Source organism: Pleurodeles waltl, chromosome 5 (genome assembly GCF_031143425.1).
Source record: "Pleurodeles waltl isolate 20211129_DDA chromosome 5, aPleWal1.hap1.20221129, whole genome shotgun sequence".
Lineage (NCBI taxonomy): Eukaryota > Metazoa > Chordata > Amphibia > Caudata > Salamandridae > Pleurodeles > Pleurodeles waltl.
The window spans coordinates 722261512-722287237 of record NC_090444.1 but is presented as its reverse complement, the minus strand read 5'-3'; the positions used below and the strand labels follow the sequence as shown (position 1 = coordinate 722287237).

Here is a 25726-nt window from a genome sequence, read left to right as displayed (position 1 = left end):
TTAAACATATGATTTGTTTCAAAACTGGTGCACCCCAATGTTCTGTAAAAGGGCCACACACCCTTTCAACAGTTTTACACAATTATCTAAGAACATTGTCTTGATTACTAAGCATCACAATGATTCTACAGTTGGATAGTCTTGTCTTACCTTGAACTCAGAATTTAAGTTCTGGCCACCAAAATTGGACTTTGTCTCGTTGTATCTGAAAACTCCACATAAAATAGAATTCCTGCCTCACCACTAAAAAAATAAATATTTGGGAGACCTAGTAATACAAACTGGCGCGATCAGCAAACAGGTGCACCTGCCTCTTGTTCTTGTCATTTTTTAAACATTAATGCTTTGTTCTTGCTTAATTTATTTATTTGGAATCTGAAATATCAACTTTTTTTTTTTAAACACAAAAATGTGCTTCTTTGTAATACAGATTGGTAACTGCCATTTCTCAATTATTGCTAGAAGTGTACCGTCTAAGGCGCTGGTAAACTCCCCTCACACAATTTCTTTTGTGGCTCTATCCTCAATTCTCTTATTTTTTCAGAAAGCACTGCTCCCTTAACTTCCTTTCAAGCTTGACTGTGGCTGTTCAAGTTGGTCTCCATTGTTCAAATTAATTCCTCTACCTCCACACTGTTGAATGTTGGTATTCACATGTAGATTTGTTCTCATCTTGACTTGGAACATCAGAATCTATCTCTTAGTAAATCTCTGGTTACTTGATAATCCATTGTTTGAGGTGCACGTTCATAACTACTTTGAAAATGTTTACGTTTCTTGTGACTCCCAGAGTTCCACAGAAATTGATATCTGTGATAGTTATAAAACCTGTTTTTAAGAAAGGATTCCATTTTAACTCTTTATTTTAGTAATTGTGGATCATACCTTTCAACTTCTGCTGGCAATCTCCTAGATTTTAAGATCAAAAAATTGTCTTTAGATTTTCTCCAATGAAATCTATCTTTACACATTTAAAAAAAAAAAATGCCAAGAATAATAAATATCAGAGAAGATTGATTATGTGTCCTTTATAGAGCACCCTGTTGCTGTGCAAATAAATGTTCTGCATTGCTGAGTACAGTACAGCTGTATACATAATAGAATTGATATGTGGGTAACGATTAATAATATTTTTTTGTATTAGGACTCCAAATATGAGACAAGTGAAGCTTGAGATACTACCCAGTGGTGGGAAGCTCAACTACCCATTACGATTCTCTAGTGTATGTCACTACCCATCACCTCTTCAAGGACTATAAAAATAAATAACATGGTGTCATCTCATGACCCACCATGTACCCTTAGTTGCCTCCTTCAGCCCAAGAACAATATCTGGCATCTTACAACCCTCTCTCGCCATGCCGTGAATCCTCCCCCAAACCATGAACCTGCTGCCCACACCCAATGACAGTGCAGAGAGAAAAACCTTGGTGAGAGCAGATCTGGAAGAGGAGCTATCTGTACACAGAGAAAATCCCATTAGCAGCATACAGGTGACAATACGGAGGCAACACAAGTGCACATCTGAGTTATCAAGCCTCAATGTGGCTGTACAGACGTCAGGGAGATGGGATAAAGCAAGGCAGATGGTGAACTATCATCTGCAATTTCATCACCTCTTTCATATCTATGGAGACCAAGGGGAGCGTAAATCAGCATCTATCAATTCACATAGTCTACAATCAGTAACATCAGAGAACAGCCATGTTTAGAATCCAGGTCTGGGTACTATGGAAGCTATACACAACGATGCAGTGTCTTCTACTTTGCTTACTGCAATGAAATAGTGTTTATATATTCTTAACTTTGCAAGATGACCTCAGGCTTTAGTGTTTACCTTATATTACATTCACAGCTGCTAGAAAGAGCATCCTGATCCCAGATATGGGACACTTGCATTTGCTTAGAGCTTCTTCGGCCGCCGAGGATGTCACCCCCTCAGTGCAGTCCATTTTTCTCAAGATTTCACGGTGCTAAACCATAAAGGAAATCTGCATTCTGTTTCGAAATCATCAAAGCAATTCCAGTTTTTGTTTATAAATTTTGAGCATCATAAAGTTTAGGACACGGTAACTTTCACTTCATTTAACCCCTTCCCGACATGGAGGTAACAATTACGTCCTTTACTGCAGCTCAGGCATTACGTCCTGGGACCAGTAGCGCGCCCGCCCCCCCCCCCCTCCCCCCCCCCATGAGCCAGGGCAGGAATGGAAGGGGAATCGCCCACGTGACATCTGATGACGTCAGCACCCGAACAAGTGCTGACCTCATCAGAGGCTACCCCCATTGTTCTGGAAGCTCAGCTTTGCATTTCTCTTCCGATTGTGGGGTGGAGGAAGGCAGAGGGCATGAAAGGAAAGGCCTTTCCTTTCATGTCTGTCTGAGCATTTCTGCAGCCCGATCGTGAAACTAGACACCAGGGATTTTTCTGTTGTGTAAATAAACAAAGAAGGGGGAGACCCCTTTGGCAAGGGTCGGTCCCCTGGAGGGCAAATTGCTTTTAGGCCATTTCTGCCCCCCGGGGGGTGGGGGGGGCAGATCAGGCTATTTTAATTAGGCCTATATGCCAACCGGGGTTGGGGGGGCCGAAACCACTAGACACCAAGGATTTTTTTATGACGATTTAACTAATGGGGAGCGACCCCTTAGGCCAGTGGTTCCCAAACTTTTTTGATCCCCGGCTCCTTTGACCTATTGGCCGTGTTGGCCACGGCTCCCCGTTATGTTACTTTTTTTGGCGGGTGGGGGAATGTAATCCCAGCCTGTACCTGTACCTACACTATTTACCGTTTGTCTTCTTTATTCTCTCCTTCACGTTGCTGAAAACCATTTATTGGAAACCATTTTTGTTACAGGGATATTATTAATGGTACTTTGGCGCCCTCCGCTGGTCAGAATAATTAATGCAGGGTGTTTTTTTCCAATACCACGAGGAAAAGCTACCGATTCAAAGCACCTCCGAGTGGTTTCCAGACTGTGTGCGGCGCCCCTGGCTAGTTTTGACGGCGCACCAGAGAGCCGCGGCGCACAGTTTGGGAACCACTGCCTTAGGCAGATTGACCTATTTCTATTAGGCCGCTCTGCCCCCAGGGCAGGGGGGGGGGGGAGCGCAGAAACCACTTAGGCACTAGGGATCGGTATGTGTGTGTGTTTTTTGTTGGAAGGGCAGCCCCCTGGGCAAGGGTCGCGCCCCATGGAGCCACATTACTGTTGGCCATTTCTGCTTCCCTCGGGGAGAGATCGGACTATTTTTGTAAGGCCCATCTGCCCCCAAGGGGGGGCAGAAAGCCCACCAGAGAAGATTTTTTTTTTAAATAGTGGGTGAGGGAATGGCCATACCTCCACCCCAAACAAATGGGGACAAAGTTGTTCTGCCCATCGGTGGGCAGATGGGGCAATTACCCCCGATCCACTCCCAGAGGGGGCGGGGAGGGAGGAGGTGGGTCAGAAAGCCTGCTAAATGCCAGGGGAATTAAATAAAAAATAGTGGGCTGGTGGCTACCAACCAGTATGGGTATGCTATTGCCCCTACCCCAACTGAAGGGGGTAACAGTCTTTCAGCTCTCCCCCACACACACTAAAATATCTTATCCCAACGGCAAGCAAGAGGACATTTGATTAGTTTGAGTTTTACATTTGGGCCATGAGAGCTTGGCTAACTCTCAAAATTGTCCCACTTGGAATGGTGAGGGCTGCACTTTTTGGACTTTGGGACGCTGCCATGTAGAAAAATCTACGAGACCTAAACACATCTGCAAACTAAACATCTGGGTGAGTCCAGGGTGGTGTACTTCACATGCACCCCGCACCATTTTCTCACCCACAATGCTCTGCAAACCTCCAACTGTGCTTAAAAATCACACATTTTCCCCATATTTTTGTGATGGAACCTTCCGGAATCTGCAGGAATCCACAAAATTCCTACCACCCAGCACTGTCGCATCTATACAGATAAAAGTTCTGGGGCATTTCCTGTTGCGGGCACTAGGCCTACCCACACAAGTGAGGTACCATTTTTAATCGGGAGACCTGGGAGAACGCTGGGTAGAAGGAAGTCTGTGGCTCCCCTCAGATTCCAGAACTTTGCAGCACCGAAATGTGAGGAAAAAGTGTTTTTTTGCAAAGTTTTCAGGTTTGCTGAGGATTCTGGGTAGCAGAACCTGGCGAGAGCGCCACAAGTTACCCCATCCTGGGTTCCCCTAGGTGTCTAGTTTTCAGCAATGTCCAGGTTTGCAAGGTTTTCCTGGTGCTGGATGAGCTAGAGGCCAAAATCCGCAGTTAGGCACTTTGCAAAAAGCAGGTCAGTTTTCTCTGGGAAAATGTCATGTGTCCACGTTGTGTTTTGGGGCATTTCCTGTTGCAGGCACTAGGCCTACCCACACAAGTGAGGTACCATTTTTATCGGGAAACTTGGGGGAAAAGTTGGGTAGAAGGAAGCTTGTAACTCCCCTCAGATTCCAGAACTTTCCATCACCGAAATGTGAGGAAAAAGTGTTTTTTTGGCAAATTCTGAGGTTTGCAAAGGATTCTGGTTAACAGAACCTGGTGAGAGCCCCATAGGTCACCCCATTCTGAATTCCCCTAAGTGTCTAGTTTTCAAAAATGTATTGGTTTGCTAGGTTTCCCTAGGTGCCGGCTGAACTACAGGCCAAAATCCACAGCTAGGAACTTTCCAAAAAACACGTCACATTTCAATGTAAAAATGTGATGTGTCCATGTAGCGTTTCCTGTCGCGGGAATTAGGCTTACCCACACAAGTGAGGTACCATTTTTATCAGGAGACTTGGGGGAACACAGAACAGAAGAATAAATGTTGTTGCCCCTTGTCTTTCTCTACATGTGTTGCTTCCAAATGTAAGACAGTGCGTAAAAAAGAAGTCTATTTGAGAAATGCCCTGTAATTCACATGCTAGTATGGGGACCCTGGAATTCAGAGATGTACAAATAACCACTACTTCTCAACACCTTATCTTGTACCCATTTTGGAAATACAAAGGTTTCCTTCATACCTATTTTGCACTCTTTATATTTCACCAAATGAATTCCTGTATATCCGGTATACAATGAAAAACCATTCCAAGGGGCAGCTCCTTTGTTGGCTCTGGGTACCTAGGGTTCTTGATGACCCTACAAGCCCTATATATCCCTGCAACCAGAGGAGTCCAGCAGACGTAACGGTATATTGTTTTAAAAAATCGTTATAGCTGGTAAAAGTTATAGAAGAAAACTTAGACAGAAATTGCTGTTTTTTCACCTGAATTTCAATATTTTTTTATTTTAGCTGGTACTTTCAGTAGGAAAACGTTAAAGGATCTACATATATGGCCCCTTGCTCAATTCAGAATTTTGTCTACTTTTCAGAAATGTTTAGCTGTCCGGGATCCAGCACTGGTTTCACACCCATTTCTGTCGCTAAATGAAAAGAGGCTAAAAAGTACAAAAAAAATAGTAAAAATTGGGTATGTCCCAGTAAAATGCCAAAAGTGTGTTGAAAAATGTGGTTTTCTGATTCAAGTCTGCCTGTTCCTGAAAGCTGGAAAGATGGTGATTTTACCACTGCAAACCATTTGCTAATGCCAATTTCAGGGAAAAAACCACAAGCCTTCTGCAGATCTTTTTTCCCCAGTTTTTTTTTTTTTTTTAACGACATTTTAGCTGCATTTTTGATAATTTCTTGGTCTCCTCCAAGGGAGCCCACCAATTCTGGGTACCTCTAGAATCCCTAGAATGCTGGAAAAGAGAGACACAAGTTGGGTTGGGTAGCTTATGTGGACAAAAAGTTATGAGGGCCTAAGAGCAAACTGCCCCAAACAGCCAAAAAAAGGCTTGGCACAGGAGGGGGAAAAGGTCTGGCAGCAAAGAGGTTAAATTTGAGCTTTCAATTAAAAGATGTGTTTTCTATTACCAGTTTGCAATACATAAAAACAAAAACTGCTACCTACATTTTTTAGGGCTGTGAATAATTTTAATTATGCTGGAGTAATTGGTGTTATTTTTTTAATTTTGTGCAACGAATTGTAAGCAAAATTACACAGACTGCTCCTTTGCGTCACATTGCATAAATTAGGTGAGCAATTGTAATGCAAGATGTTTCATTAGGGTAAGAGTTGAAAGCGAGGGGCATTTTGGGAAGATGTTTTACATGAGCTAACCATTCTGGTACTTTTTGAGCACAAAACTACAAATAAAAAAAAAGCAAAGCAGCAGTGTTTTGCACACAGGCAACTGAAAATCAATTCAAAATGACCAATTCAAATTTGATTTTTATACACTGAGAGTGACATGCATTCCGCGCAATTTCGGTAATTTTTCATGTAGTTGTGCGAGTCACGCGCCGCCTAATTTGTTTTACTCGGCTCGGCTCTCAAACGTTCTCATTATAACATGTTTGCAATTCTACGTAAAGACTATGAGGGTCCTCCTATGCACTAAACAGTTGTGGTGGCAGCAAGTGAGAAAAAAATTAAACCTCCTACAAAACTCAAAGACTTCAGTCTTTTTATGCCTGAATGTATTTTATGTCTAATTTTAGGGGGAAAAACATTAAAAGTTACACAACTGTTCGAGAGCAGTTACAAGAAGTTAACGTTCTGGAGGAAAAAAACTCAATGTCGATAGTACATCAGTCGATATACATACATATATAAAGGGGTAAACAGTCTCTCGTGAAAAGTGCTACTGCAAGAGGAAAATGATGAAATTATATGTTCCGTAACAATAATCAAATTATTCCAATGCGCATCTGCAAGACAAGTTTTGTTTACTAATTCTGAGCACTCTCAAAGTCCTAATTTTTTTCACTCTGTCAGAGAACAGGATCAGGGAATGGATCTGACCCACCGAGAGATTCGCAAAACCTCTACCTACCTATTCATATAATTATACAAAAAAGAAAATGTGACCTAGCTGAAACACCCAACAAACGCTGCGGGCACTTTGGCTTCTAGAATAGACAGCAAGTACCAGAAAGTCAGATTTATGTAACCACGCTGCTCTTCATAAGCCTAAGTCATTGAAGGCGAATATGGTAGTGTTCAGAACAAAGAACAAAAAGTTCTTCCAATCTTTAACTCTTCCTTCCTTGCACAAATAAACAAGAGCCAGAAAGCCAATAAATCGTGTTTATTAATACTGAAGGTGAGGGGGAGGTGATGGGTGTGTGAGATATGGAAGGACGAGTTACTGAAAGCAGGGGGAGGACACGAGAGTGAGTGCATCATGAATGGTGGCTGGGAGAAGCGCATGGGGGACAGTGAGCAACAGAGTGCAGGGGGAGAAAAGTACGAGGGAGACAGCGGGAAAACATCTGCACTCTCATGGAATGCTTAAACCAAAATAAAATAAGCATTTGCAATGCAATAGGTCGTCCGTTTGCTCGTGTTAGAGCTATTAGCGTTGTAAATTCCTAACTGGACTTTTCTTGCCAAATAAGTTGAAAATGAAAAGTAAAACAGCTGACATAAAAAAGCCGTTTCAAAGCGCCACAGCCGCTGAAGGCCTGAAGACAAAGGAGAGACCAGGGCCGGCTTTTGGGCGGTGCGACCGCACAGGGCGCTGACCTCCTGGGAGGTGGGGGGGCTCTGTGCTTAGCAGTAACTTCCGAAACCTGCGATTTAAAAGCATATGCTGAAAAGTTCCTTGTGCGTTTAGCCTTCAAGAAACCAAGAAACCAAGAAACAATTAAAATGTCAAGATGCCTCTTGTGATTAATGTTCCTGCTAGAGAGAGAAAAGGGAGTTTTGCCTAGTGGCAGCTTTGACTCAACATAAAGTAGCATAGAGGGTTAATATGCCTGCTGCAAAAAACAGAACTATGGGGCATATTTAAGAAAAGTGGCGCTGCACTTTTCTAGCAACCCTTGGCGCCCTCCCTAACGCCACCATGTATGCATCATATTCAAAATATGGTGCACCATGGCGGTAGTTAGGGGACTAGCATCAGAATTTTTTTACGCTAGTCCGACGCTTTGTAGGATTAGCGTAAAAAAATGTTGACGTTAATCTTGCAAAGCACCCAGAGGCCCATTCTAACCAATCAAAGCCTCATTTTAATGCCTGCTCTGAGCAGGTGTTAAAAGTGCTGGGGAAAAAAATGACGCAAAGAAATCTGACAGATTTCTTTACATCATTTTTTTGGCCTCCCTAAAGGGGGGATGCCCCCCTTGCATCCATTATGCCTGGCGCAGGCATAATGTAGCGCAAAGGGTTACAAAATGGCGCAATACATGCATTGCACCTCTTTGTAAATATGGTACAGCGTTTTTGGCCTTCTAACGCCACATTAGTGTAAAAACATATGACACTAGTGTGGCGTTAGAATGGCACTAGGGGCTCTAAAATATGCCCCTTTGGCAGTGCTTAATTTGTGCTTGATGTTTCTGGTGTGGGGCACCAGCACTTAATTTTGAGGGCCAGCGCTTATTTTTCTGCCTCAAGCATTTACTGCAAGAAAAAGACACACATGGAAAAGACGGAGGAAGAGAAAAACGAAAAAGCGTCACAATGGGAAAAAGCAGAAATCTGCAAGAGTGAGCTGAAGGGGCAGGGAGTGCCTGTAAATGAATTGAAGAGGCCCGAGATGGCTTCAGGATTACGCTGCCTCTGTATTCCGTGTTCACACATTTAATTGCAGAAGTCACGTGTTTAAGAGGAGGGCTTTGGGCACTGGCACCTATTTATTTACAAATTAAGCCCTGCCCTAAGGGGCATTTTAAAAAAAAGTGGCACTGCACACAGGGCTGTTCCACTTTTCTTGTGCCTCTTAGCACCCCCCCCTAACACCACCATGTGTGTGTCATGTTTAAAATATGGCGCACCATGGCGGTAGTTGGGTGACTAGCATAAGAATTTTTTATGCTAGTCCGGCGCTGTGCAGGATTAGCATAAAAAATGTTGACGTTAATCCTGGAAAGTACCCAGAGGCCCATTGTAACCAATGGAAGCCTCCTTTTAATGCCTACTCTGAGCCGGCGTTAAAAGTGCCAGAATAAAATGACGCAAAGAAATCTGTCAGATTTCTTCGCTCCATTTTTTTGCCCCCCCCCCCCCCAAAGGGGGGGATGGCCCCTTTGCATACATCATGCCTGCCGCAGGCATAATGTAGCGCAAAGGGTTACAAAGTGGCGCAATGCATGCATTGTGCCACTTTGTAAATATGGCGCAGCGTTTTTGGCCTTCTAACGCCACAGTACCTTAAAATAAATTACACTAATGTGACGTTAGAATGGCACTATGGGCTTTTAAATATGCCCCTATGGGGCTTACTTGAAAAAAGTGGTGCTGCACCACTTTTCATGCGCCCTTTAGCGCTCCCCTAATGCCACCATGGGTGCGTTATATTTTAAATATGACACAACATGGCGATATTTAGAGGACTAGCGTCAGAATTTTTTACGCTAGTCCGGCGCTTAGCAGTATTAGCATCAAAAATGTTGAAGCTAATCCTGCAAAGCACCCAGAGGCCCACTGTAACCAACAGAAGTCTCCTTTTAATGCCTCTGAGCAGGCGATAAAAGTGCCGGAAAAAAATGACACAAAGAAGTCTGTCTGATTTCTTTGCACCATTTTTTTTCCCAACGGGGGAATGCCACCTTTGCATACATTATGCCTGTGGCAGGCATAATGTTGCGCAAAGGGATACAAAGTTGTAAATATGGCACGGCGTTTCTGTCCTTCTAACGCCACATTAGCATTAAAAAAAAATGACGCTAATGTGGCGTTAGAATGGAGCTAGAGGCTCTTAAATATGCCCCTATATTTTAAGTGGCTCGCTGAGTAGATTAGTAAAGCCAGCCTTTACAAGTGCTCTAGAACACATGAATGTATGTGAAAGGGGAGCGATGGAGAGATGAGGGGCAAATTTGCCGGGTGGTAGTGAGTGAAACCGTGGAGGAGGTCATGGGGTGGGGGGGGGCGCCACAATAAACTGTCGCACAGGGCGCCACCAGTCCTAAAGCCAGCCCTGGGAGAGACACAAAAGGAAAACAAAGCTCACTCGCAGTCAAAGATATCGGCAAACGTGCAATTATCCATGTAACAGGTTCGATGGCCAAGGCGGTAACAAAACTGCCCCAAGGAGAGGCAAACAAAGCATTTACCAATGATAACACAGGATTTTTGAAAGGCAAGCCCATGAACGAGTGACAGTGATGGGCGTGCTGTGGGTGTGATTAAAAGCCCACAGATATATTACATGCCAGAGCGCTTATGCGCTCAACCTAAAAAGTAATACTAAAAATGTAAGCAGTGGAAGAATAAAAGCCAGCCACTCAAAAGTGACTGTAAAGAACCTACTCTCCATGAGAGGGCCAAACACAAAACAGAACATGAATAAGAAGCAGGAAAATGAGTGACAGGAAACCCAACCAAAGGTAAGTAGTGGGCAGGATTCAAGCCCCATGTTCTCGGTAACCCAACAATATGTCTTTTTCAACCTGACAGCCGTGCAGTCTGCTAGACTTGACCTAATATAGGCTTGAATGTGAAGAAGTTGCAGAGGAGAGAAGGCAGCTAACCTGTGTGCAATTCTTGAAATGTAAATGGGATATTCGGAATGCACGATTTTCACATTCCACCATTTAAAATTATATTTAATCCTGCTGAAGTCAACTCAGACGGAGCTGTAAAAAACTGACTTGCAGAAGGTGAAGTCTGTCAAGTTTAATTAAATGGGTAGTACGCCTAAAGCACAAGCACCCACAAAACTCCATTATACCATGGCTGGTGTATATGGCCATTTATGCACAACAGCATTTTGGGATGTTTTGGCTTTGCCTAGTTTTGTAAAGCTATTCAAAAAAGCATTGAGAAAGCCAACATATAAGCATGCTTGTGGCAGATAGCACAGCAGCAGACAGTGAAAGAGACTGGGATCAGAGGTAAGAGATAATGAGGGCTAGAGGGAAACAAAACAGTGGCAAGGTTACCACAGGGGACTACTTAAAGACCTAAGTAACCTAGCATGGATTGCCAAGGAATTACTAACAGCCTATCGAGCCAATAAGCACTTCAAAAAATTCCAACAGGTAGTGGATTAAGGGGGCTGAGAAAAAGCTCCATCTTCTGTGAAGTATGTACGTATGACATGAGATCCCAGAAAGACACCTGCTGCTGTCTGCAGGCGAGCCCTAAAAACAGACAGATCTTGAGTATATAAGACGTCTGTATGAAAACGGGACAGTGGCATGTGGTTTCTTCAAAATATACACTAAGCAGTTTCTATGGTATCTGCATCAGTGTACCATTAAAAGCTTTGAATTGCCAACGTAAGCTAACAATCTGTAGCCAGTAATTATATGAAATGATAAGAGGTCATTTTGTGCTATATTTTTGTGTAAAATGCATCCTTACCTAAGTTTTTGGCACATGAATGCCTTTAATCACAAGCATTGCGAAAACAGTCACCGACATTCTGTTGTTCCTGTACATTCTCAACATTTTTTTTATTGCAAATTGAGAATTTATTTTACATTTTTACTGCAAATGGCACGTACTTACAAGAAGTGGCGGACAGGCATAATTTCAGGAACTTGCGCAAGTGAATGCACATTTTTTTTTAAATTACCCAACTTACACCAGCACAATTTACATTTTGCTCAGGTCTAGCCTAAATAAAAAGGACATACATTTAAGAAGTATCCAGGGAATATCAGCCTTCTGCCACCCTCCAATCCTTTGTTTCTTTTGTGACATACACAAGTAGCAACTCTGGCACTTGAGTGAACGTGGTTCTTTTCATCACTGATTGGCAGTTATGAAGTCAATTTCCATTACCATGTCCCTGTGCTTATTACATATCTGTAATATCCCTGAATCAAGATATGTTCAAGGACAAATCCTGCATCAGGGTTATCATCTAAACCCCATTGTCCCCATCACCAATTGTGTGGTTCTGTCCCTCTCTGCATTAGTAGTAACGAGTCAAAATTCACCTCTCAAATAAAGTGACAACAAGAGAGGACATGCATTCCTGTATAGAGCAGTATAGCAAATTACTTGTCCAGATATGCTCTTATAAATGCATCCAGGTTGATGCTACCTTACCACTGCAGTTAAGCATGAGGCAGATTTGATGAGGCCTTATCGGAGATACATCCAACTGTCGCAAGCCAAAGATCTTGCCCGGGTCGGATCACCCATTCTGTGCCACAAAATTGAGAATAACGAGGCACCAGTTTTCCGACACTGTTCCAAAATGGCGCAGCAGGGAAATTCCAAAGCAATGGCAGCATACATATGGGGCCTGTAAATTGGAAGGGGAGCCGAAGAGATCCCCAATTGCACGAATGTTCAGAGCAGAGCGAACTGCCTCTTGGACCCTAAGATCCAGAGCACCAGGGAAGTCCTGACTGTGCATGACAGGTCTGGCAGTGGATAGTTCCGGCAAGCTACCTGCGGAAGTGGGATTCAGGGGTACCATTTGAGACAGGCATACCAGGAAAGGTCCTTGATCCTTTGAATGTAGCTACTCTGCTGGGACTGGGGATGAATATAGCCTGTGCAGTAAATGCCTGTTCCTAGAGGCAATGGAGCACCACTTAAGATTTTCTTCATAAACACTGGAATTACCAATTATGAAAACAGCATTCCTCCAAAGGAGAAAACAATTAAGAGCACGGGACAGCAGGGAATATTTTCACCAGAGGCCCTCTATGTCAAAAGATATCTTAGGTACCACAGTAGATGATAAGGACTTGAGAGCTACCCGTCAGACTGGTGGGGGCCCTCACATTATGGATTCACCAGGTCTCGAAAAATCATAAACATATTACTAGTGCACCTTTAATTATAGGAGTACAGCATTTCTGCTATACAAAAAACCTTTTTTGTTTGATTAAATAAACTAAACATTTTCTCCATGTATAATAAGAATCTAGTCCACATATAGGGTACACGATCCATTACTTGCCTCTTAGTTTACTAATAGCATTGTCATAAGGGCAAGAGTGTTTCTCACTTTGTTTAAACACTCATGTTGGAAATGGGGTCTCTAGTTGGCAGTGGTTTTATTCCAGTCCAAGTAGGGACCCTCACTCTAGTTAGGGTAAGGGAGTCACACAGCTAAAATAATCCCTGCTCACCCCCCTTGGCAGCTTGGCTCAAGCAGTTAGGCTTATCTCAGAGGCTGTGTGTGAAGTATTTGTGCACACACAGACGCACACGCACACAGTAACACTGTGAAAGAAGCACAGAAGTACTCAACACCAGTTTAGAAAAATATTAAATATTTATCTGAGTAAAGCAAGAACAAAATGACAAAAATCCAACATACACAAGTCAGGATATCACTTTTTAGAAGCTTAAGCTAGTTTTAATCCATAGGAATCAATAGATGCATCTCTTTAGCAAGTACTTAGGCTGCGTCAAAAACAAAGACGATGAGGGCTACAGCAGAGGCAAGGCCCCAGAAAAGCAAAGCGTTGGTTCCTTACTACACAGGAGAGGTGATGCGTTGATTCTTTCCTCGCACCTGAGACGATGAATTGGTTCCTTGCTGGCAGGGGAGGTGATGCGTCAATTCTTTCCTCGCAGGAAAGGGGATGCATCGATTTGCAGACATGCAGCCTAGGTTCCTTACTGTGATATGTGTGTGTGTGTGTGTGTGTGTGTGTGGGTGGGGGCCCTTAGGTAGGGCAGGATCAATGAATAACTGACGGCCAGGGACGATGCGTGGAAAATCCGGATGGGCTGCGTCGATGGGACCACAGTAAAAAAGGCGCTGTATCGATTCTGCTGCCGCTGGACCAGAAGAAGAGCCCAGGCACTGGCAAATGAAGTCTTTGATGTCCCTGAGGCTTCTTAACAGGAGGCAAACTTAGTCCAAGCCCTTGGAGAACTTTTGGAAGCAGGATGTAGAAAGCCAAGTCCAGTCCTTTCACTCCCAGGACAGAAGCAGCAAGCAGCTGGCAAGCACAACAAAGCACCAGGCAGAGTGACAGTCCCCCCAGCTATTCTTCCGTCCAGAAGGATTCTAACTATGTGGTGTCAGAGGTCCAGTACTTACAGCTATTTCTGTCTTTGAAGTGTACACACTTCAAAAGAGAAGTCTTTGTAGTGCACAAGGCCCTGCCTTTCCTTGCCCTGGCCCCAGACACACTCAAGGGAGTTAAAGACTGTTTTGTGTAAAGACAGGTACAGTCCTAATCAGGAGCAAGTGCTAGCTCCTCCCACCACTCTAGCTCAGGAAGACTCATCAGCCTGGTGATGGGTCATCAGGATATGCAGGGCCCACTCAGCTCCCTTTGTCTGACTGTCTAGAGTGAATGCACAACCAGCCCAACTGTCATCCTTACCCAAGCGTGTATTCAGCAAACATGCAGAGGCACGGAATGGTTAAGCAAGAAAATGCCCACTTTCTAAAAGTGGCATTTTCAAACTTACAATTCAAAAACCAACCTCGCCAAAAGTTGTATTTTTAAATTGTGAGTTCAGAGACCCCAAACTCCATTGCTCTATATGTTCCATATGGGACATTCCATTTAAAAGATATTTCAAGGCAATCTTCAGGTTACCCTATGTGAGAGATAGTCCTTGCAATAGGGAAAAACGTGGGCCTACTTTAGGGGTGACCTACATGTAGCAAAGGGGGAGGTGTGGACCTGGCAAGTGGGTGTACTTGCCATTTCGAAATGACAGTTTAAAACTGCAAGCACAGACATTGCAGTGGCAGGTCTGAGACAGGTTTACAAGGCTACACATGTGGGTGGCACAATCAGTGCTGCAGCTCCACTAGTAGCATTTGATGCACAGGCCCTAGGCACCTCTAGTGCATTTTACTAGGGACTTACTAGTAAATCAGATATGTCAATCGTGGATAAACCAATCACCAATACAATCTAGACAGGGAGAACTTGCACTTTAGCAATGGTAAAGTGCCCAGAGTGCTAAAGCCAGCAAAAACAAAATGCAGCACACAGTCAAAAACAGGAGGTTAGCGGAAAAACGTTTGGGGATAAACTTGGAAAAAGGGCCATTTCCAACAACTCACTTTTGATAAATTTATTACTAAAACATGATGTTGTAGAACACGGTAATTTACAGTCTGTAAATGTCCAAAAACTGACCCACTAACGTGCAGCTTTACTGATAAAGCTATATAGTGTATTAACAATAATCTGTGAAAATTGAGTTTCAGAAAACATATTTATCATTTGAACATCACCAAGTAAAGTGTTCTGATTTGTTTCCATACTATTAAAATATTTTTTCATCACACAGAAGTACAAAAAAAATGGGCTTTCACAACTACTGAAATATATTTTGAAATGTCTGTACAGTTGACCAAGTTATTTAAATGTTGTGTGTTAGGAAAAACGTGAAACCCTACCGCTTTTCTTTTCACACACTTTGTACAGCAGGCCAGATAGTTCACCATACAAAATCATGGAAATCTGCAATCAGAAGGAAAAATAAGTGTAAGAAGACAGACTGACTTTTGACCTCCGTCTCTGAATACAGAGCAAATGCGACTAGATAAGAAGATGTAAAGGGGTCTTTATTGCTCCTTCACTTTCTGACTGAACAGAGCACCAGTTCTTTGTCAACTTGCCAAAAGTGGTGAGTAGGTCCAAAAAAATAGCTCGACCTAATAGAATATGACTCATCATAGTTAGTGGGTGAGAAGATTTTTTTCGCAAAACAAAACGCTTGCAAATGTCTGTGACGAGCAGACACTGAAAGAGTGAACATGGAGGCAGACTGCTTTCAAGACCTAGCCTTGAGGATCACAAGTACAGAACATTGATTTAAAATGCTAGAGAAAAGAACTGCAAAGGTGGCGTGCTGGAGACAGACGTGTAAAAAGGAACGAGAGTTGAATACCACGTTCAGTGACAATGTAGTGACGGTCATGATGCAAATGGAATCCATGGCTGAGAGTCAGGAGAATAGACTGAAAGCCGATAGTATAAAGGTGCTGGGTATCCTACCCTTGAACGAAGAAGCTATGTCTCTGATGCAACACTTGCAAAAAATGGAAATCCTGCTTGACTCAGAGAATACTGAGCTGACAGTGGGCAAAGCTATTAGACTTATGACAAAAATTCCAGAAAACGTTTCACCATCATAGTTGACCTGGGTACATGAGCAAAGAAAGATGGCTACCCTTGCAGCTGAGGGACAGCGTGGCCGTATGTTTAGAGAGGGGTGGATTTGGATTTTCCAACATATAAGTAGAATAGCAGAAGAGATAGCAAGCACTATAGGCCACAAAGAAAGAACCTACACATATAAACCTTTGTGCTTCTTTGTGGTATCTGGCCCTGCAGTGGATAAAGAGGGCCAGAGAATACATGTGCTTACACAAACCTAAGCTGCACCAGAGTAATTAGGGGCCAACCAAGGGAACCAGTGCAGCCAGGTACGGAAAGTGGGGCTTCTTGAAAATACAGTATTCACCCTTTTCCTTTTTTGTTGTGCGCATTGTGAAGCACCACCTCCAGCAGTGGTGGAAAATAATGGAGCCATAAGTGTTAACTTTGTATGGAGTAATGAAACGTGTGTCATTATATCCTTCCGTCCGTCCTTAAAGTGTAATTATAAATAACATTCAGTGGGCTGGGAAGTAAAATAGATAGGTCAACTGACAACAGAAATCGATTTCCTTAACCAACTAACTCAGCTTCCAGACTTTACCCTTCCATTCCAGCACAGTCCATATCTACAGGGAAACCATAGACAACAAGGATGGACTGGAGGGAGGAGCAGTACCACAGCAGCCATTTTAAAAGTAAACAGCAACACAGCCAGACTCTTCTTTGACTGACAACCGTACAATCCAGTCATTGTCACCGCACAAAAATATAGTAAGTACCTCCACCAAGACACAGCAGTATACCTTGAACATAAGACGCCGCACAGTGGATAACCTTGATCGGTGTGGGCAACCCGGAGCAATAGTTGTACTGCCTAGAGAACAGGACATACACAGTCTTGCTCAGTGTGATTTACTGAAGCTGGCACATGTGCAATTCTTGCCCCTTGTTGGCTTTTTCAGTACATGTTTGTTCTGTTACCAATGGCTGTGTAGCAGATATGCACTGTGCTGTATGTCTGCAGCCAGTGGAGGGAGGTCCACCATATGGGTACTTCTCATTTCAGGATGTGAATTTACTCTCAGGCTATGATGACAGAGAAAGCCTATTTTTCTTCACCACAAAATGTAAAAAGCCCTGAAAAGCTGTAGGCTGATTAAAACTTTGATGAACACCTCAAGGATGCAATGGCAGAGGAGAGCTGACACACAAAACCCAAAAACTGAAAGGAAGCGACCCAAAGCTTACTCTGTGTATTGTTTTTCTTGGTGTTAAAGATATGAGTTATTTCACAGCTAAAGATGTCCGTAGCTAAACCTAAAGTGGATGGCTCTCAGTTATGGGACTTCAGTCATTCTACAGAGCAATATACACACATCAAATATCTGACCACAAAATAATTTCTATGAAGGCAGGACTTAAGTTTAAGACCACCCCCAATAAAGAATGCAAATGGCACACTCCTCCAATCGCAAATCCATCGAAAAGTACAGCCTAATCAGAGTTCTACAAAAGATGTGGCACATATGAATGCTGCGACTGGTATACAGCAGCCTTGCAGGTTAAGTTGACCATTTTAGGTTCCTCCTCGCATTAGCCCAGGGTCTATAATTTGTCACGCACATCAACTGAACTCTGCTGATTGCGTGCTTGAAATTATTTTAATTCTTTCCTGGTCTTTGTGCTGAAGATTAGCCTTTGCCCCACCCAGTAGTTGGGTACCAAGAAACCTGAAGGCCTTCTCCAGTTACCGTAAAGTCCAACCTCACATGTGTGCATTCCGTTACCAGGTCCTAACTCGGTCTCTGAACAACAGATGTTCCTTGACCACAAGCTGCACCACTACCCAATATAAATTTGAACTGCAGCTCCTAAGCTCTGCAAACAGTGCCATTCACTCTGGGAGCCAATCTTACTTGAGGTCAGCAGAGTAGCCTCTGTATCACTCCAGCCTTTGGGCTAGTCTTGTACATGGGTCCAAGGGAAATGAGTTTCTCCAGAAAAACCAAACTGAACTTGGAATAGCTTAAAAGTTTATAGAGGTGGCTTTTCCGAGGGGCTCCACACAAATTGTTAAGCATCCGCAAATCAAATCTGGATTCCCTTATGATTTGTACTTTACGTTATCCGTATGAATAACATTATGTCCCTTTCCTCATTATGAGCGCATGTTTATAAGCGCCGCTGCAGCTCTGGCCCTCTGACTTTTACAAAGGCTCCCAGTTTGGACACACACACACACACACACACACACACACACACACACACACACACACACACACACACACACACACACACACACACACACACACACACACACACACACACACACACACACACACACACACACACACACACACACACACACACACACACACACACACACACACACACACACACACACACACACACACACACACACACACACACACACACACACACACACACACACTGTTGTTGCTATATGCCAGAGTTGTTGCTTTGGCCCTGCTCACAGGATGCTCTGCATGCACAAGAAGGGTGGAGCAACGGAGCACAGCGCTGGTTCGGCATCTTTTTAGCTCCACAGTTCCCTCTCCTTTACAATGTAGAGGTCCCAGATGGAACAACTGCCAGGCTGAACTCTTGACAAAGTAAGTGAAACAGGGTTTGGACACTCTTGAGATAGCTTACATCGAAGCAATTTTGGTAACAATCCTTCCTTTTCAAACTTGCAGTGTGTGACTACAGGGTCCATCTGCTTCTAAGTTTCCCTATGGAGCCTTAATAAGCCCCTTAGAAGGTATCTAATATACATAAAATACTTCATCCGCAGGCATGAGGAATGTTCATCATTCTTGTCCCATGGAATATAGCGGTCTAGCATAGCCTGTGGGGCTACCACGAGAAAGAAAAGGGTATCACTTACCACAAGGTTGATAACAATATCCAAGTGCATGTTATGTGTGTCTTTGTTTTAATGTCAGTCAATACATATCCATACTAATGTTACTCTAGAGCATGGCATGTTAGCCATCAGTGCATGTATTCACTTTGGGCTCAGGAATAATTTTTCTTACAGAACTATGGGCCAGATGTACTAACACGAGTGTTTGCAATGATCAAAAACCATTTTTTTGCAATTCGCTGTTTGGTAATCACAAACACTAATGTACTAAAGTGTGTTTAACACTTTTTGCAATTCACAAGGGCTCAGAAATAGACCTACTTCATGAATAATGAGGTAGGTCTCAGTGTGCGACCCACTTGGAACTGTGAAAATCACAGGGATGGTGGCCGACTGGGGTCAGCAGACCACTGTCTGGGACTGCTTTTAAATAAAGCAGTCTTTTTTTTTGGGAAATACAGCAAGTATTCCTTAAAGGAAAAGAGGATGTGTTTTAAAGAAAAACATTCTGAAAAATGTTCTTTACATTTTTTTTTTAAAGGTAGCCATTGGACAGTGGGACCACTGTCTGCTTTTAAAAAATATTTTCCCAACCATTCCCAAAGGGGAAGGGGTCCCTTCCCATATGCGAATGAGTTACCACCAACTTAGAGTTTGTGATAAAGTGCAAATGTTTTGTGACCACATTTCAGTCGCAAAACATTTGGACATATAATTCAGATTCGGTATTAGGACGGGACACCCTCAACACCTCTCTTCCAAATACCAAATCCCAAATTGCATTTCAGTAACATGTTATTGAATCGCAATTTGGGCTTTGTACATCCCAAAAAGCATTTTCACAGTCGCAAACGTCCGATTCTGCAAATCGGGCCATTTGCGACTGAAAAAAAAAATGCTTTGTACAACTGGCTCTATGAATGAAAAACCTAGATCATGTTATGTTGTATGTGGTCTCTTCATCCTAAAGGTACTAGACTAGCATACCCAGGAATAGTTTAGGTCAGTGACTTGCATGAATTATGAGGTTCACTTTGTACACTTACACTTCAGCATGAACACGTAATATAAGACAGTGTACATCTTTTGTATTTTGAGTTTTGATATATGGGGATCTGTCACTGTAAGGTCGAGGAAAGCCACAAGACCCGGCCTGGGCCCAGGTCACTAAAAAGACAAACCATAATCACACAGGTGACGTCAGGGATTAGTACCATCCCTAGGTACACTCCACTGTTCTTTCCACCTAACTCAAAGTCCAAGATATACAATACAGGTTTGAGATTTCAGAGATAATTTTATTACACATCTCACAGATCCCATTCACAATTCCATTTAGAAGTACATCCACCATGAGAAGGTTGAGCTCACTCAGTCACATTAGGCACCTGAGTGTGCTGACCCAATGATGAAGCATGCCACCGATGAATTTCGGTGGATGAGGGTCTCTTGAAAAAACAGTAAGGGATTCCAAGTTCAATTAGGTTTTTCTGGGGCAATTCATTCCCCTTAGACCTTTGTACTAGACTAGACCACTTCCCCTGATTCATTCCCATTTACAACTGGAAGTTAAGTGGAGTTTTTTTTATGTTCTACTACCTCCCTATTTTGATTCTTCACAGATAAAACAAAGAGCAACCAAACCACCTAGCTCTCTCCTTGCAACCTTGGGCCCTGCTTCTTTCTTGAAAATATGCTGCCATAAATATTCAATTGTGTGAGCCAGGATCAACCAACTCTTGAGATGTACTCTTCTAAACTGAGCTCAGCTGAAATGAGCCATAGCTACCATATCAGAAAAAGTTTCTCACTAAACTTTTAATATGGTCATGCACAGTCCTATGTTTGGAAAGTGGGTGCCAGGTTTTCTCCAAAAATGTAGAAAGAAGGAGGATAGGGACTTGAGCAAAAAAAGTGATCATTGGTCCTGTATTGTTTAATTACAGTGATAAAGCGAGCGGCTGTTTCTTTCACTGTTACTGAAGCACCAGGCCATAGCAACAGGTGGCCTAGAAAGGTGCGCTGATGCAGCACCCAGGAGAAAGAAAGGTTGTGTGATGCTGGCGCCTTAAGTACAGTCAACCATTGGCATATAATATGCGCAACTTCCAGCAATCTCAGTTTTCAGCAAACCGCATTAAGCATCCTGTTAAACTACCAGCAGGGGCTGAAAGTAGTTCACTTATCATGGATTCAGTTAGCTTTGCTGAGTGGAGGGAGTACTGCAGGAGCCCAGAGGGAGGGGTACTGAATTACCTTAAATAGAGGAAGTGCTTAGAAGTTGACAGAGTTATGCAAGATTCTAAGGAATGGGATAGTGTGGAAGACAAACGCTGAAGGAGCTGAAAAGAGGTAGAGTACAAAATCAGCCTAAGAAAGTGGCTCAGGAGCCTGGGAAAAGTGAGCTTCTCAGAACAAAAATAGTGGGCCTTTGTGTTTTGTAATTCCGGAAGGGTCCTAATCTGACAGGTACATAAATGCTTATGTTTATTCATTAGTATCCTACACTAGAATGCCATTTATTTCTCTGTGCGCTTTAATGATCTTTCAGAAATCATTTAGACAGTTAACACATACTGTAAAAGGTGTTTGTGCGTTCTTTGTTTTAGGAAAAGGTACTAGACTTGCCTGATTTCTCTATTTTTAGGTTGAGCGCGCAAGCGTTCTGGCCTGTTGTAATCTATCTGTGGGCCTTTAACCACGCCCATCGTTATCACTAGTTCATGGGCTTGCCTTTCAAAAATCCTTTGTTATCATTGGTAAATGCTTTACGTTGGTCCCTCCTTGGGGCAGTTTTGTTGCCACCTTGGCCATCGACCCTGTTACCTGGATAATTGCACAATTGGCAAAACTTTTGACTGCAAGCGTACTTTTTCCTTTTTAGGTCGAGCGCGCAAGCGCTCTGGCCTGTTGTAATCTATCAGTGAGCTTCTAACCACACCCACCGCAAGCCCATCACTATCACTCGTTCGTGGGCTTGACTTTCAAAAATCCTTTGTTATCATTGGTAAATGCTTTACGTTTGTCCCTCCTTGGGGCAGTTTTGTTACCGCCTTGGCCATCAACCCTGTTACATGGATAATTGCACTTTTGCCGATACGTGTGACTGCGAGCGAACTTCTTTTTCCTTTTGTGTCTCTCCTTCTCACTCATGCTCATGGCGGCCGTGGCACTTTGAACCGGCTTGCTTACGTCAACTGTTTTACTTTTCATTTATGTGGTCGAGAAAAGTCCAGTTACGAATTTTCAGCGCTAACAGCTCTAACACGAGGAAACGCGAGACCCATTGGGTTCCAAATGCTTATTTCTCTCTCCTTCGCACTCAAATTCAAGGCGGTCATGGCGCTTTGAATCGGCTCGCTTATGTCAAATGTTTTACTTTTTATTTTCAATTTATGTGGCAAGAAAAGTCCAGTTAGAAATATACAATGCTAATAGCTCTTACTCAAGCAAACGCGAGACCCACTGCATTGTAAATGCTTGTTTAAAACTGGCACTGACTTGAAAATAAAGTCCACGTTGATAAAACGCCAACTAGGTCGCAACACTCAAGAGCACGGAGGGAGGGAGCACTGAAGAAACAAGAAGAGAGTGACTCAGGCAGCCAGTGACAAAGAAGGAACTGATGTAGGAGACTTGCTGAACAAGCATTGGTAAAGTCAATATGTCCCTCCTAAAAATTAGGTACAGAAGGACTGTAGGGCTCCGAAGGAAGCTCTAGTGCAGAGATAAGCTGCACTGTGGCTAACTACTGCTCACACAGGCCCACAGCAACAGAGAACATACATTTTCAGACTACATGTTTGAGCAGTGCATCCCTTCCAGTGTTTTTAATTCAATTTTGGGACTGCAGTTCCTTTATTCCATTATAAATTCAGACAGAAGGGTGCAAAGAATTTTTTTTAACACAAATGAGATCGTCAATAACAGAAATATGAAACTTCAGCTCTGCAGCAGTCTGCTAGCCCTACATCAAGTTCTTGGGCATCATTTTTTAGGTTCCACCTGCACAGCGCTTGCTCTGTGCATGTGATTAGGTTTTGCCTGCACAACACTTGCACTCTGCTTGTGAAATCTATTGTCTTTAATATAAATATGAAAAGGGGCTTACATCCCGATCCCCCTTGCCTCCCAGGGTTTCTGTGCTTGCCACTTACTTTTCCTTTGTTTCTATTGGCTGGCACACTATTTTCTTGCATTTACCAACGCTTCTTCTAAGTGTGCTTCTCTTGTCAGTTTTACGGTGCCGATGTAATGTTTTCATACGCTTTGTGAGACTTTTTTTGTTAGTTAGAGCCTAGGCAGAGCTTGTGCTGTCTCGAAGATCTGCAAGTACCGCTTGTGAACTCCTCCCAAACTCATGTTTTGCCTCTGCAGCGCATCCTGATTTTTTAAGGGCTCAGCCGCTGCACAGATGGGTGTTCTTGGGTGAGTTTCACACTCTGATCAAGCGCTCACTCCACTGTTCCCCCGGGGAACAAGCAGGATCCTCCTTGCGAGCTCCCGTGTCCTTTGTGCACTTTCCGGTGACCCCAGGGAAAAAGCAAGCATCCACATGGGCGTGGTCAGTGATGTGTATTATGGGACATGGAACTGTATTCGCAGGATGCGCGATGCTCGCAGCCAGTTGCAAATATGGCCAGAGACCGCTTGTGTTACTTGTTTCATTAGTAAGAGCTCACAGATGCGGGGTCATGAGAAGAGGAAGACCATGTCAGTTTACTCTTTCTTTTTGATAGTCTATTTGCTGTGTTTCACTCCAAAGCAGGACAGTGTTGCTTTTATCTTTTAGAGCAAGTTGTTTTCTTTCCACCCTCCTCCCATGTAGGTAATTTGCCCCCTCCTCCTGTATCACAGCTCGTGTCCTGTCCTGGCAATATCCTGTTTCTCGGCACCCCTCCTCCCACCACATTCTTTGTCCGGGCAAGGTGTACAGCTTCACTCAGCACCTGAAGGCACATGACAGTGAAACAAAAACAAATTGTCATGATGGATAATTGCCATAAATCCCCACTAAGGCCTCAAAAGGTCAACTGAAGTCCCACTGTAAAAATGTTCTCACCCTCCCCACACACACAGAATGTGTCGCACTATAAAAATGAATGAATGCAACTGGTGCTCATGTACAGCACTCCAATTCCTTTGGGTTGAGTTTGCGCTATATGAAACAGCAAAAAAAACAAAAAAAGTTATTTCTTGCTGAATAATCTGGGACACATTTTAAAATAGGTGTGATCTTTTTACTTGCTGTAATGATTTTGCAATTAAAACATTATTACACACCCAGCTAATTCACACACACAATACAGCCATTCCACACGTCTACGGGCTCAGGTTTCATGCTATTTTACTTCGCTTTCAGGCATGCTGCTATTCAACAGGGTGAAAAGACATTAACATTCACCAAGCCAATAGCTCTTAGATTGGGGAGGCCTTTTGGATTTGCCAATGGTTAAAAAAAAAAAAAAAGAGAGCAATAGATTACGCAAAGGCAAAACCTATTGTCCTTGACAATGCTTGTTCTGCTGGGTAGGTTTCTGATACAGTGTGCTGCTATGCAGTCTTTGGCTTTAATTAAATTCACTTCCGAGGGAAGTACTTCATGTTTCTAGGGCTGTGTTCTGGGGAATTATGAAATGTGACATTGTCACTCCAGATGTCACACATAAGACATGTTATTTTACAAAACCAACATGTAAACTCGAGACAGTCACCAATAAGCAGGCTGAAAATTTAGCAAACTGAGTGTATTAAGCCAATTCTGGAAATGGTGTGTTCAAATTCAGGGATCAAATAATTGTTACTTGACAGCATTTTATTCTACTCTTTGTGAATTCTGTGATCAATAGTGTTTATAAATGGGCTACTTATTGAAGAATATTTTAAATCTACTGCATATTAAAAGAAGGCAGTAATGAGAGTTTATTAATATTATGAGTGTACATTTCTTATTTTCTTGTAATGGGCAGATTATACCAAACGTGTAAAAATACGTTGAGGGGGCGAGTCCCTTAAATGACCTCGGCGCTTTTAGCACCAACGAAAACCAGCACCCTTAATGTATCACACGGTTACTCTGTTAAAAAATGTTCACACTGAAAGAAATTATGTGTTTCAGAAAATAATTCGTTTACATGTGAAACAGCTTCCCTCCTGGGGGTTGAACATTCAATCCACGTATGACGTCAGAACCGTCAGACATGCCGGATGTCGGTGACGTCATGCAGAAAATGGTAACATTCTGTTTTGCTTTAAGCAACTAGGCTTAATTTTGTAAAGGGTTCTTAGCTACTTGTTTTCAATTGTCCTTGGGTGTTTTTTTTTTTTTTAGCTACAGGCTATTCGGAAAAAAATGCAAGTACCTGACGAGGTGTACCAGCTCCCAGCATGACTGGCTTCCCGGCAGACCACTCGGTTGGACATCTTGGTGCCCGAGCCGCCTATGGTGTATATAGCTGGGGTGTCTGAAGATGTGGCTGCAGCAAGTTAAGGTGAGAGCTGGTCCTCAAATGTAATGGTCAGTTCGTTACTGAGGTCTGTTATTACTGCTTCAGCGGAAGTCTTTTGTCCCGTAATTTCTACGATCTGGGCCTGACACTGTAACACCGATGTTCTCGCAACCAATCATATTCTTTCCGCGGTGGAAAAGTGAGGAAGCCTTGGATTGGTTGACGAGCTATTGTCGATTTGTCATTGGCTGTAGTTCGTCCTAGTCTGTTCTAAGGCTTGAGGTTTGTAGAAGAAAGGCGTTCCACATTTCGATTGGTTGTGAGTCTCGCGTAGCGCACATGTGGCTGGAGCAGTATTTT

The 25726-nt window shown here is 43.0% G+C and overlaps 1 protein-coding gene across 1 annotated transcript in view; it reads right to left on the bottom strand.

Annotated features, from left to right (window-relative positions):
• The window catches only part of MEMO1 (mediator of cell motility 1), a 198675-nt gene extending 173154 nt beyond the window's left edge, over window positions 1-25521 (bottom strand). Inside the window, exon 1 of the mRNA XM_069234683.1 lies at window positions 25280-25521. Within this exon, the coding sequence (XP_069090784.1) occupies window positions 25280-25340 (61 nt within the window). The 5' untranslated portion in view covers window positions 25341-25521. The remainder of the gene's footprint in view (window positions 1-25279) is intronic.
• Window positions 25522-25726: the final 205 nt, after the last annotated feature.